The sequence below is a fragment of the Ictalurus furcatus genome, chromosome 9 (assembly GCF_023375685.1).
Source record: "Ictalurus furcatus strain D&B chromosome 9, Billie_1.0, whole genome shotgun sequence".
Classification (NCBI taxonomy): domain Eukaryota; kingdom Metazoa; phylum Chordata; class Actinopteri; order Siluriformes; family Ictaluridae; genus Ictalurus; species Ictalurus furcatus.
Window position 1 is genome coordinate 5,409,555 of NC_071263.1, and position 13,416 is coordinate 5,422,970.

Sequence of the window (13,416 nt, forward strand, 5' to 3'; positions counted from 1 at the left end):
CATCTGCTTGCTCTCTCTCAGGCCCAGAGCTTTTAACACTTAAACAGTGCAAAAAATTCAGAGTTAACCTTGAGTGTTTGATATGGGTGCAGTGCTTTTTTAGAAAGAACTCTGCACACACACAGATATGAGCAGAGCCTCCGAGAGAGAGAGAGAGAGAGACTGAGCCCTGTGTAATACAAATACACACTTTAAAGATCACAAACACTCTGAACTCTGTGTGGTTAATGTTGATATATTAAGACGCATTTTCTCCCCAGGTCTCAATAATCTCTACGTTCATATAGATAAATTTAATCATTTTTAACATTTAAAAGACAAAAATCATCATCAGTTCTTCTTATCATATGAACCCCTCAATTATAATATGTGTGTGTGTATATATATATATATATATATATATATATATATATATATATATATATATATATATTTATTACTGTAAACTACTACTGTATGGTAAATGACATGCTAAGGTGGACGTAAGGAAATGAAGGGAAAATATTTTTGAAAGTGTTTATTTCTTTTCCTTCAGGAATGTGTTTCGGTTTCACACTGGATCTTAGGCAAATGTCTGGGCAGCTTTTCAAACAGCTGATAGCTGTCTCCCACAATTCCGTCTCCCTCCTGCCGGCAAGCCATAGCTCCTGACAGAATGGAGTGTAATGTGTGATAGATCGTACTTTGGGGACTCTGTAATCACATTTCTCTCTGCCATCAGCTGGAGCTCGGCAGGACCTCCTCAGAAAAAAAAAGAAGTCCCATTTCTCCCAATCTGACGAAGTGTGTGATGCCTTTATTCAATGTCAACGTGCTTCTGAACGACGAAAAGTTACCAATTATGAAAGCCAAAAATGCAAACGAATAGCACATGAAACCTGAGATACAGATATATATTGAGAAGGCAAAAAAACTACAAGGTATTCATACAAAATCAACTACACGTAACTAATCTGTTAATACAAACACCACACATTGAGGTTATTAACTGTAATTTATTATTATTATAACTGTAATTTATTAATTGTGCATTTAGTATTTATTCAAGCCATTTTTTTCTGATTAAAGTAAACAAATATTTCACCTATTTCTACTCCTTGTGTTATTATTATTATTATTATTATTATTATTATTATTTTCAGTTGACCAAGCTACCTCACCTTTGCCCAGAACAGATGCGATACGTTATTAGGTTGTTAACTTATTTTGCCACAGGAATCCATCTCTCCCTTCCGAAATATCTCTAATAAGGAAAATGGAGTCTTAGGAGAGCGCAAGTGTCTTTATCAAGGTTAAGTAGCTAATTCAGTAAAAGAGCAAGCTGAGAGTGTGTGCAGCGGACGCGGTGTGAGCTCGCGGTACTGCGCACCGGCCGCCAGCCTAACGGGCAAATGGCCTTTAGTCGTCCTAACGGCACTATTCATCATAACATATGCTCTCTCCAGGACGCCAGCGCCTTAATGAAGGATGGCTTTTTCATCAAACTTGTTTTAGAAGATGGACTGAAGGAAGGAAAGAGAAAAAGGAAAAGGCAGATGCACACGAGTGTGAGAAAATGGCGTTGAGGAACTTCCGTTTTGCAAAACCCAAAGTTGAAAATAATGACTATAATATTAGCATCAAGAATATGTTTGGTTTTAATGGTAAGGTAGCTAAGGACACTCTCAAAAAAGGGACAGGGCTGAATAATTGCACATCATGCACAAGATGATTAACCAACAGCTGAAAATTATTGCAGCAGTCCCAGAGGTGCAATGAAAAGGACTGGGAGAGGGTGTTAGCATGATAAATACACTGATGTCACTGACCTCATGGTGGCCATTATTTCTGTTGCATCCTGGGAGCACGCTGTGGCCTTGGCACGACTCTGGTTGGTGCGTGGATGTGTGCATCTCCATCATCCAGCCTGACAAAGATGGCTGACACTGGGGGCCTGTGCCCGTTTGGTCCATCTGTGCCCAAGTGCCCGCTTTAGCATGGCACGGCGGGGTAGAGGGGAGGAGTCTGAGTGACCCCAGAAGGGTTCAGCTCCTCTGACACTTTGCCACATTGTCATTAGAAAGTCACCAAGGACTGGGGCTCAGACTAAGCCAGTGGGAAGTTCCACTGTCCTACATTTACTTTCTGTCGTCTCACCTCAGTGTACTTTGTGCACTAAATTCACCGTAAAAAAATAAACAGACACTACATTTCTATTCCTCACCCCTCTCAGGACAGAAATGTGTGTGAAGGAAGGCTTTACCTGGAACTGGAGTGTGTGCTGTTCCTTTGTGGGCGTCTCCACAGCATGCCGCCTCTTTTGAGACCGGCTTTCCTCCGCAGCATTGCGATCTGTAGCCGTCATGAAGCAATCCGTTGCAGCAGATCTGACCGGCCGTGGAGGAGAAGGGCGTCGATCCACAACACGAATCACCAACACCGACGGACACTCGCAAGAGACCGGGATCCGAACAGCAGACCTCACCTGGAGAAAGTGAGGATGAAGAGAGTCCTCAAATCCACACTAATGAGTCTTATATATATAAAGCTAGTTGCTATTTTAAATAAACAGATTTGTGTGTTGTACAGTTGAGTGCAAATGTTTGCATCCCCCATGGTTTCTGGCTGGAAAATGGAAATGTATCCGTATTTCATATCTAAAAGAAGTTTAGCCTTATATCATTTTAGCCTTATATCCTTTAGCAAGATATCAATCCAACGAAAAATAATCCACACATAATCCACTATTAATACACATACACTAGGCACATTTTTCTTACTTGTGATATTGCAAGAACTGTGAAACTTCTGTGAGACATAAAAATAAATTTATGCTTCATTTATATATATATATATATATATATATATAAATAAAACATGCGTATTTTATAGAAATACACCTTATCTTTCTCCAACAGTTTTGCATTTTATCTTTTGCAATCAACTGCACATAGCAACTCTTTAGGCAGTGTCCAGACAATTTTAAACTGGTTTAAGTAAAACACAAGTTACAAATTCCCTCCACATCCCTTGAGACCACTACTGTAATTTAATAGAAGTCATAGACTATAAGCCGTTCTCAGTGCACCATGTCGCTGGTATATCTTTACAAACTTTCTACACAAAACCATAAATTAAATAAATGATTCCAATCATGATTCCAATCATTTCACCATAAATGAGTCCAATGAATGCCATAGCATTTTAAAAAGTGGTTATTTAGTTATTTATTGAATACTGATTTTTGTCTTAAACTGTGTGGATTTTGTAAACATCAAGAACCTTGCTATATTTGTTTAAAAAATAATATTGTCTATAATTTTGCTTATCATTATTAAACTAAAATAATATTTTATTCTTTTCTTTTTTACTCACGGTATTCCTACACACTAACAATCCATTTACTTTTTATTACAGGTGATATCTAACAAAATCCAAAAATACATATGACATAAAATTATAAGTAAAAAAAGGACATACAACGCAAATTCCAAAAAAGTCGGGACGCTGTGTAAAATGTAAATAAATGTAAATAAAAACAGAATGCAATGATTTCTGAATCTCATAAACCCATATGCTATTCACGATAGAACTTAGAAAACACATCAAAAGTTTAAACTGAGTAAATGTACCATTTTAAGAAAAAAATAAGGTAATTTTGAATTTCATGGCTGCAACACGTCTCAAAAAAGTTGGGACGGGGGCAACAAAAGGCTGGAAAAGTAAGTGTTACTAAAAAGAAACAGCTGGAGGAACATTTTGCAACTAATTAGGTTAATTGGCAACAGGTCAGTAACATGATTGGGTATAAAAAGAGTATCTTAGAGAGGCAGAGTCATTTTACATTTTACACAGCGTCCCAACTTTTTTTGGAATTGGGGTTGTATAAAGGACATGATATATAGGAATCTGGATATGTTTTAAAATAATGAAAGTTTTATGCCGACAGGCCTAGATATGAACATAGGGAGATATATGTACCTGGACGGACAGGGACGTAGTAATCTCCACAGCACTGGTATTGTGATAGAAGCCCATGCAGCTTCCCTCCACAGCAAACACTCACAGAGTCATTTACAGCTGGTAAGTAGCGCTCATTACAGCACTGGTGGGATTCTTTGAAGCTGTGTATAGCCTTTTCACAACACACCTACACAAAAACAAATGCAACATCATACGGAGAAAATGCATTAAAGAACATCTCATGCGTATATCTATAAACTGCTCGAAAAGTTCCTTTTAGTTCAAGGAAATTTAAGAAGATAGGAGGTGGCAATGCCTCGGACCCTGAGGAGGCCCCACTCAGGCTCAGGGAGCAGTGTGGCCCTGGGGTTGCTCGTCTTCCTCCTCCTCCCGCTGCCAAGCTATATTTAGCCACACTTCATTGTCTATTTTGGCAAGAAATCAGGCCAGGATAGATTCTCCTACTGCATTGGGACTATAGCCTGGTCGAGGCTGAAAAATCTGTGTTGCCCCAAGCCGCTGACATTGTCCCTACCTTCTGGCTAGTCTTCAAGCCTGAAACATAATGTAAGGGATCATTCGGATGCACCCCAGAGTGACAAAGGAAAAACTGTTTTGACTTAAAGGAGATCAAAAAATTCAGGACATCATACTACCTTTTTAAAATCATCAAGCTAAAAACATTACAACAATGGCACGTTGAAATAAAAACAATTCAACAAGAAACAAGCCCTTAATGAGAATGCGTTAAGCACTCTCCATTAAGCATTTTCAAGGACAACATAATTCTGTCTATATCTGACAACATGGATGATGATTAGGGATCGTATTTGTGTATTCCTCCGTGTAGATGGCTATTGTTACCCTAGACACACACACACACACACACACACACACACAAAAAACCCAAGTTCTGGATCAGTCATATTGTGAAACAGTTATATCAGGCCTACACAACAAGGGAATATTGGCAGATGGCTCTGTTACATTCATTCTGTAAGACCCAGTGAATCATCTTTATTCTACGGCTGCTGTCGAACACGGTAAGCTCGTCTTTCCTGAGCTGTATTCTTTTGTGTCCAGGCCTCCAGAGCATTACTGTCTGCTCTTGAGCTGGGGGAGACGTATGGCTCGTGCTCACTTGCCAAGTTGGCAGCGTTTCAATAACATCAGGACTGCAGCAATTGCAGGAGACAAGTTAATCTATTTCCTGAAAACAACTGCGGGCATGAAAGCTTTGTGTTAAAATGCCAAAATGGCTCATTGCATCCTCAATACAGGAGTATTCTACTTAAATCTTAGCCTCTAACCCTGAGGCTCTTACACGTAATGATGTAAAAATCTTTAATTGCCTATGAGCTAATTTAAGCTGTTTAATAACCCTAGTTAGTAGTAGATAAAAATTTATTATCAGAACATTTTAACAGCTGATAAATTGTTTGGTAAAGGCTTGGTAAGAACGTATTTGTTCTCTTTAATAATCCTAATTAATAGCTGGCCATTGATATTTTCATATGGATTACTGTTAAACATCAGATGCCTAGTAATAAAATGAAGCTATTATTACTAGGAAATGTCCTAAGCATATTTAAACAGTGATTCAAATGTAAGAAAATATGCGTTAAAATGTTGCAAATCCTTCAGAAGCTATCTGTACTATACTCACTGACCACTTTAATAGGAACGCTTCATACGATCTAATGTCCGCATTCAAACTGGACAGTTAAAGATCGGCAAAAGACCAGGTGACATTTTTCCAGTCTTTAGCTTTCGGTGACCTTTCGACTGTAGCCTCAGATTCCTGTTTTTTTCTCTGACCTCTCTCACCAACAACCGATCGCTAACTGGATGAGTTTGTTTTTTTTGGTTTGGTTGTTTTTCGTAATATTCAGTGTAAACTCTAGAGACTGATGTGCGTGAACATCCCAGAAGATTTCTGAAATACTAAAACCAGCTGTCTGGCACCAACAATCATGTCCCAGTCACTGGTTGTTTGATGTGAACATGAACTGATGTTCTTGTACCTCTATGACTTCATGCATTCCATGTATGCCACATGATTAGCTGATAATTGCAGGAATTGCATGAACAGGACTGCAGGTGTTCCTATTAAAGTGGCTGGTGAGTGTATACGGTACTGGTCAGTATTTTATAACCATTATAAAATGTGATGCGGGTACAGATTATGATTCTGCGTACATTTAAGTGTAATATATAGATGGACATATGCAATAACCTGCTCTTCTGGCTGGTAACAGGAATTTCCACAGAAGTCTTGGTTTATGGGGCACTGGAGATATGAGCACTGGGTCTGGGGAAGCACAGCCTGCTTGGCCTGCAGCTCTTCACAAGGCTTAAGAACCTTGCGACGAATATCATAACCTCCCAGGATGCCGTTGGGCTGACCAGGTGATGACCACTCCAGTCTGACAGATCTACGAGACACAGAGCAAAAGTTTTGGTACAGAATTTTCAGGTATGATTACTGTACACTGCTATGGATGAGGAAGAGCATGAGACAGTGCAAATGTCCAACCGCAGACTTTCTCTTGTAGCCCATTATTTCTACACTGTTTCAAATAAAACTTCCTAATAATGATGCATTAATTTCCAATTCAGTGACTATATCTTGTTACAAAAAAAAAACCCCCAAAAAACCCTCATTTTGTCAGTGCTCAGAACCACTTGAAACGGGCGCCAGTACTCATAAAAAAAAAAACTGGCATTGACCACACATCCTAAACTGCTTTGCTTCTGCATGGCCATGCTCATTTGCATAAAGAAATGCTCCCAATTTATATTATAATATGGTAAACAACTTTCCTTCAAACAGCCCAGTCGCTTGTACATATTAGTGCTTGTTTTGCTGAAAACATGGATCTTGTCAAAAGGTTTAAGAAGATGAACTTCACCAACAATGAAGTACAGACACTTTTGCACAAAATACGAACTATTTTGTCATAAAAAAGAAAAGAAAAAAAATTTATTTTATGGCTACACGTGTGCAATCTATTACCCCAATTACATAAAAAAAAAACCTGCGATGGCGTGAAAAGCTCTCATTACTGTTTTCTTTTCCACTGCTGTTCTTGGAAACGTAATGTACTGCAGTGTGAGCGGTACAAAAGCACGTGTCATTTTTTCGGCTCATAATTTGGTCTCAAATTTCTCTTGGACATGTACCTAGGGGGGAAGAAAAAGAAAAAGAAAAGAAAAGAAAAAAAAACACACCCTTGAATAGAGATCAACTAAAACTGGGCAAACAAAATTGAATGATCGACATTCTCAGTACTTGATTTTTAGACGTGCTTTTTATACGATTTTAGTTTACATTTGGCCTCTATGTGCTTTGTGAGCACCGAAATCAGTAATTACTCGGTCATTTATGCTGATATGATCGCCAGTAAGTGAGATGAAAGAATCTCACAATCAGTTTACCCGCAATTGCACTTTTCTACCACTGGGTGGGTCCTGCACATGAGTGGTCAGGGGTTTCCTTAAATATACGCACACCCTCACGCATAAGCAAAACTTACACTGCACAAAACATGCATAAACAACACCTCTGGAACTTTCTCAGCTCATCCAGTTTAAAAACAACAACAAAAAACAACACAGCACGCTTCTTTTTATTTGCATTAACCTTCGGACAAAAGCACCTCTAACTCGTCTTCACTGAGATGTATTTTCCCCTCCCTTCGTTTACATTTTTCCTCGGATCTTCTGTGCAGCTTGGATAACCTGACAAAAGTTTTCCTTTTCTGTCCCGCAATCACACAGCATTTTTAAAGAGAGCTCGCTAGAACGAAGACGAAAGGCCACACGTCCTGCTGTTAGGTCGTCAGGGAAGAATTACAGCCCTGTCTATAATCCTGTAATTACCGTCAGTGTAAGAAACTATCGATGTAAGTGGAGGAAACTGCAGCTGGAGCGAGTGAAGACCAGCGAGCAGTCTACAAAGCCAATTCAACAGTCTGCCAAATGCACTGGCGGCCGCAGATACTGCAGTTCGCATTGGCACGTCGTAGATAAGATTAGGTAACACGGCTTTCCGACTTACTGCAACGTCTGAACCGTACAGTGAGTTATAGTGGGTGAGCAGCCTTTCCTTTTTTTGATGCACTTCCGATATCGATTTTCCTCTCTATTCATAAGACGAGTAGAACTGCTTCTCGACAGAGGGAGAGTTTCCTGGTCAGCACGGCTCGGATTCGAACACGAAGGCAAAGCCACTCATGGTTATCCGGCTTTTTTACTGAATGAATAAAAAGGGTAATATTGCAGAAAACAAATGAGATCGCCTTGCACTACACACATCATAACTAATTCTCTATACTCAATATTTGACTGGTTTGGGTTCCTATAAAATGAAGAGATCTTTCTTTATGAAAGAGTTTTTTTTCTGTCCTGTCTAGCGAACATAAAAATGCACAGCTAGAATAAGGAGAAAACGGTCTCCGTGGGGAACAAATGCTACACACACGGCCAACACACACACACTTTACGTCATGATTACCATTACCATTAATACCACTCTGTGTTTAACACGTTTGCGTTGCACAGCTCCTATTTCAAGGTGAAGCAATGAACTAATTATTGTACACTGAAATCCTAAAACAGAGGTCAAAAGCCAAAAAATAAAAAAGCACACAACGTTTATCCCCATCAAGAAATATAGACTTGGTGTTCTAAAATAAGACATTTGCATAGGGGAACTGGACAGCTTCTTAAATTTTATGATGTGATAATATTTAATAAAAAAAATATCACAATCCGTTGAAAAGAGTAAATGATAGTAAAACAATTATAAACAAACATTCGCTTTCCTCATAGAAAATTGGATGCTTGTAATATATCTAAACCACGGTAATAATGCACTGTAAAACCGGATCGTTCATTTAACAAAAAATTTGAGAAAACTAATTACCTCCAAATTTTTAAGTTGATAAATCAATTTCTTTAAGCCAAATACACTTAAATATATATATATAAAAAATAATTTTAAATTACAACGTTTGAGTTAAATTTTTGTAACATTTAAGTGTATTTGGCTTAAAGAAATTGATTTATCAACTTAAAAACTTGGAGGTGATTAGTTTCCTCAAATTTTTTTTGAGTTAAATGAACTCAAAAAAGTTTTACAGTGTGCAAATCCTCCACTGTACCAGTGACTTAATGCGGACAGACCTTAGGACATGTTTTTATGAAAAGTCAAAGGTTCCCTTTCTTTCAACACTAATGAGCAAAATATTTGGAATGTATGGACCAACAACACACACGCAAAAATAAGAGACAAAAGGAGAGAGAGAGAGAGAAAAAAGCTACTGTTCATTCTTGGTGAAGAAATGGGGTTGGGGGTATTAAAACAGAATTACCATTGTATCACAAAAGGTGTTATTGCTGTCTGAACCGTTAATCCCTAATGGAGAAAAAAATAGCTGAAATTCATTTTCGTCAGCAGGAGCAAGTAAGCCATCAGCTGTGGCACTTGTCATATTTCAATCAAATCTTAAGCCGCGGTGTTGATTCCGTCACTCGGGCCCCTAACGCGCCACCAGAAACAGAAATAATGAATTAGCTATTGATTAAAGTCCACTCTAGCAAATCTAGCATGGCAAATAAATGAACTGTTTGGGGCATGTGTAATCCACAGCCAGCCATGTCAGGCCAATAGATCAGGTACTCTATAGGGAGAGGAAGTACAGCAATATGATATGGCAGGGTAAGGAATTCTCAGTGAGGATTATGGGTAATGACAGCACACCACATTCTGTGCCTTAAACATGCTGAATGTACATATATACCTCACAACAAGACGATCACAGAAGAACGATCATCACAAGGGAGAATAATAAGCATGGTATAATTTCCAATGGTAAATCTACTCTGGTTAGTAAAAAAACAAACAAAAAAGTTTTTTATTTTAAGGAGAAGGATTGAAGTGATCAGTCAGTACGTTTACATGGACAACAATAATCCACTATTAACCCGATTAAGACGATACTCTGATTAAGAAACTACCATGTAAACAGCAATTTTTAATTACCTTAATCCGATTAAAGTCATACTCGAAGTAAACACAAATGGAATTATGTGGAGTATTCCTGTTTTAGTCACATTATCGAGGTGTATTACAGACATTTACACACCTTAATCACACTATTAACGTCGTGTGAGAGTTTTCACCGCATTTTGCGACAGGACACGATCACACACGGCAGTGCTCAACCGTTTTACAGCAAACAAGAGAGCACGGCTGCGTCCCAAACCGCATACTTGCCTACTATAGGCCTATAGCAGGCGAAATACATGTATCACGGCTACTATATAGTAGGTACGTATGCGATTTGGGACACAGCCTATGGTTTCATGCAGTCGTCTATTTGCACGTACAGCATGACAAACAATTAACTGCACTTTAAGCATTCGTAAAAAATTTAAATAATAACTGTATACAGTACCATAACAAAGACGAACTGTATGCTGATACGTGAAATTCTGGAGGGACGCTGGACGGTGTGGCGCGGTGACGTAATGACGTGTGCTGTTAATCGATCTATGTTCTATAACATGTAAAACAGGAACATGAAAGGAGTATTCTAAAAGAGACTCATGTAAACACCTTAATAACAATATTGTCTTACTCAGAGTAAGGTCAATAATTACATTACTGCTGTCCATGTAATCGTAGTCACTGATTTGAAGAAGAACCCACATATCTGTAACTCACCTGGAGCTGAGCACTCGGATGGTAGGTGCTGCTATGTCAGCTGGCATGTCCTCCACGGTTGTTAACTTTGTGCTGTTGCTCTTCACACATGCATACACCGTGCATACCTCCACCTAAACACTCACATCCGAGAAACACAATATGAGAAGGTGAGGGTTTTATTATTGTGTGTAAATGGATGTGTATGTTTCTCCATTCATCTGAGTGGCTTTATTATTTCTGGTCCTTCACTGTACTAATACTTGACAAAGTTTGAGACAGCACTTTAATATGATTCAAAATGAAGCACCGTGCTCCTGGTTTTTCTTACAATATAGGGCAAAAAAAAAAGTGTTTGTACTGCCATTCGTTATACGACTTCCAATATTCTTGCTACATTAGACAGCAGTATTCAAGAATAATACTGACCCGAACATCATACACAGTGAAAGGCTGGAGGCCTCCCAGCTCCAGTGATCCAGATGTGTTGTCAGTTGAGGTGTAAAGCCGGCCATCCAGATAAATGGAGTAGTGCGTAATGGCTCCATTAGGAACCAGAGGAGCTGCCCAGAGAACCCGCACAGATGTACTGTTGAGGGTCACAATCTCTGGGGTAGAGACTCCTTCAGGCTCTGAGTAAATAGAGAGTGTGGGACTGATCAGTATTTAAGCTTAAACAGACTGGGTTTTACCATCGAAGAATTTTTAAAATAGCATTTAATCAAAGTTTATCTACTAATCTGGTTGCAGATCAAACCTTATTAGAAAAACAAACAAACAGAAAACATTAAAACATCATTTAATCCTGCTTTTAGTTTAGCGTAACTATGATGGTTTAAATTTACAATATCAGCATTATATATATATATATATATACACACACACACACACACACACATATATACAGTGGCAAGAAGAAGTATGTGAACCTTTTGGAATTCCATGGTTTTCTGAATAAATTTGTCATAAAGTGTTATCTGATCTTCATCTAAGTCAAGGGTATTGACAAATATAATGTGCCTAAAATAATAACAAGAAATAAATTCTGATCCCTCATGTCTTTATTGAACACACTCATTCAACATTCAAAATGGCAGTGGAAAAAGTAAGTGAACCCTTAGAATTAATAACTGGTTTGCCTAACTGTAGACTGGTGAATTTCTAAAGTCTTTGAAATCACTTTATAACCCTTGCCAGCTTTATGTATATCAATAATTCTTGATCATGGCTCACATTGGCATGTGCTTCTTGTGCAGAGCAAACCCCAAAAGTTTGACGGCTTTTTATCAGTGAAAGTAGCTGTAGTCCACACCTCCAAACTCATTTATTTCATCAATATTAGCATTGAAAATTACATATTATATATATATATATATATATATATATATATATATATATATATATATATATATATATATATATATATATATATACACACACACACACACACACACACACACACAATATAACAGGCTGCAGAAAATTATTTTTCAACAACATGGCTGCCATCCCATATCCACTTTTATGCCACACATTCAGTATTACACACTAACTTAGTCTAATTTTAAATCAAATACATTATAGTGCTGTGGGATTCAGCTTTGGCCTCACACACACACACACACACACACACACACACACACATACACTCCCTCAAACCCCCTCACCTACATTTTAACCCAAGCAGAACCCATTCCTCAAAAACACTGATTCTTGCTAAATGAGGTCTCCCTGGACTCAGAGCACTTCGGCACCTCACTGCTGATTCTTCAGCTTTTACTTTCTTTTTTTCCTCTCTCTTGACAGTGATGGTCAGCATGATACAGCAACTGCCTGCAATATTATGTTAGCGAGTCACACCTAGAAAAATATCATCCATTAAGAATCCTGTGTTAAAAACAAAAACCATGCACCTGCTGTGATTGTTCACAAACTATCCCACCTTTGTGTCATTTTGGGACAGTTGCAGAGACGTAGGTTAGAGTGGTTAATGAAGGGGTGTGAGGACGTACTGTGGCATGAATGTGTTTGCTGCCACATTTATCTTGAACGTTATGTTGTTTATTTACATGAATGCTTGTCCGAGCTTAGCTTAGCTAGCTAGCTAAAGGTGCCACGGCATCTATTTTGAAACACAGGGCAGTGCCCAAAACTCTAAATTACATCTCAAGGGCTTCAAATAAGAAGTATATTTCTTTTAGAACCTATGTAAATGACTCCCCTGCCGTTTGGGTGACAAACACTATGCAGCCGAAGGCATTTGTCAGACAAATTTGCTTGCTTAGTCTTGTTAAAGTAAAAACAGAGGTAGTGAAAATGAAAGAAAGCACTGGTTCAATAAACTACTGAAAGACCATCCTCCTAACAAGAGCATTTATTCTAATAAGCATGTAATACATTTCGAAAAATATTCTAGCAGGTTCTTTAACCAATGAATGCTTGCACTGTTGCTGCAGTGATGTATGTCAAATGAAAATGTGAAGCTGTAATCTCCAGCTGTGCCACATCACAAAAAGATATTGAGAACCCATGTGACGTGCAACATGTTGAGTGTTTGCAAATGCTCTGTTCTTAATTGACAGATGCAGAAAAAAACTGACAGAAGCACAGAAAGCTGGCTGCCTCTTTCTTGCTCCCTGTTTCTCTCTCTCACTCTCTCTCTCTCTCTTTGTGTTTTGGGGAGGTCCCAGCAGACGGTTTGTGGGTAAATTGAATCAGTCCTGACGGAGCGTGGTGGGAATGGAGTACTGCACCAGGGGGTGGGA

General features: G+C 38.5%; 1 protein-coding gene across 1 annotated transcript in view; it reads right to left on the reverse strand.

Annotated features, from left to right (window-relative positions):
- The window catches only part of ush2a (Usher syndrome 2A (autosomal recessive, mild)), a 224,186-nt gene that overhangs the window by 54,161 nt on the left and 156,609 nt on the right, over nucleotides 1–13,416 (reverse strand). Inside the window, exons 45-49 of the mRNA XM_053632826.1 lie at nucleotides 11,081–11,283; nucleotides 10,673–10,785; nucleotides 6,179–6,377; nucleotides 3,961–4,129; nucleotides 2,243–2,464 (exon numbers count right to left, since the gene is read on the reverse strand). Of these exons, the coding sequence (XP_053488801.1) occupies nucleotides 2,243–2,464; nucleotides 3,961–4,129; nucleotides 6,179–6,377; nucleotides 10,673–10,785; nucleotides 11,081–11,283 (906 nt within the window). The remainder of the gene's footprint in view (nucleotides 1–2,242; nucleotides 2,465–3,960; nucleotides 4,130–6,178; nucleotides 6,378–10,672; nucleotides 10,786–11,080; nucleotides 11,284–13,416) is intronic.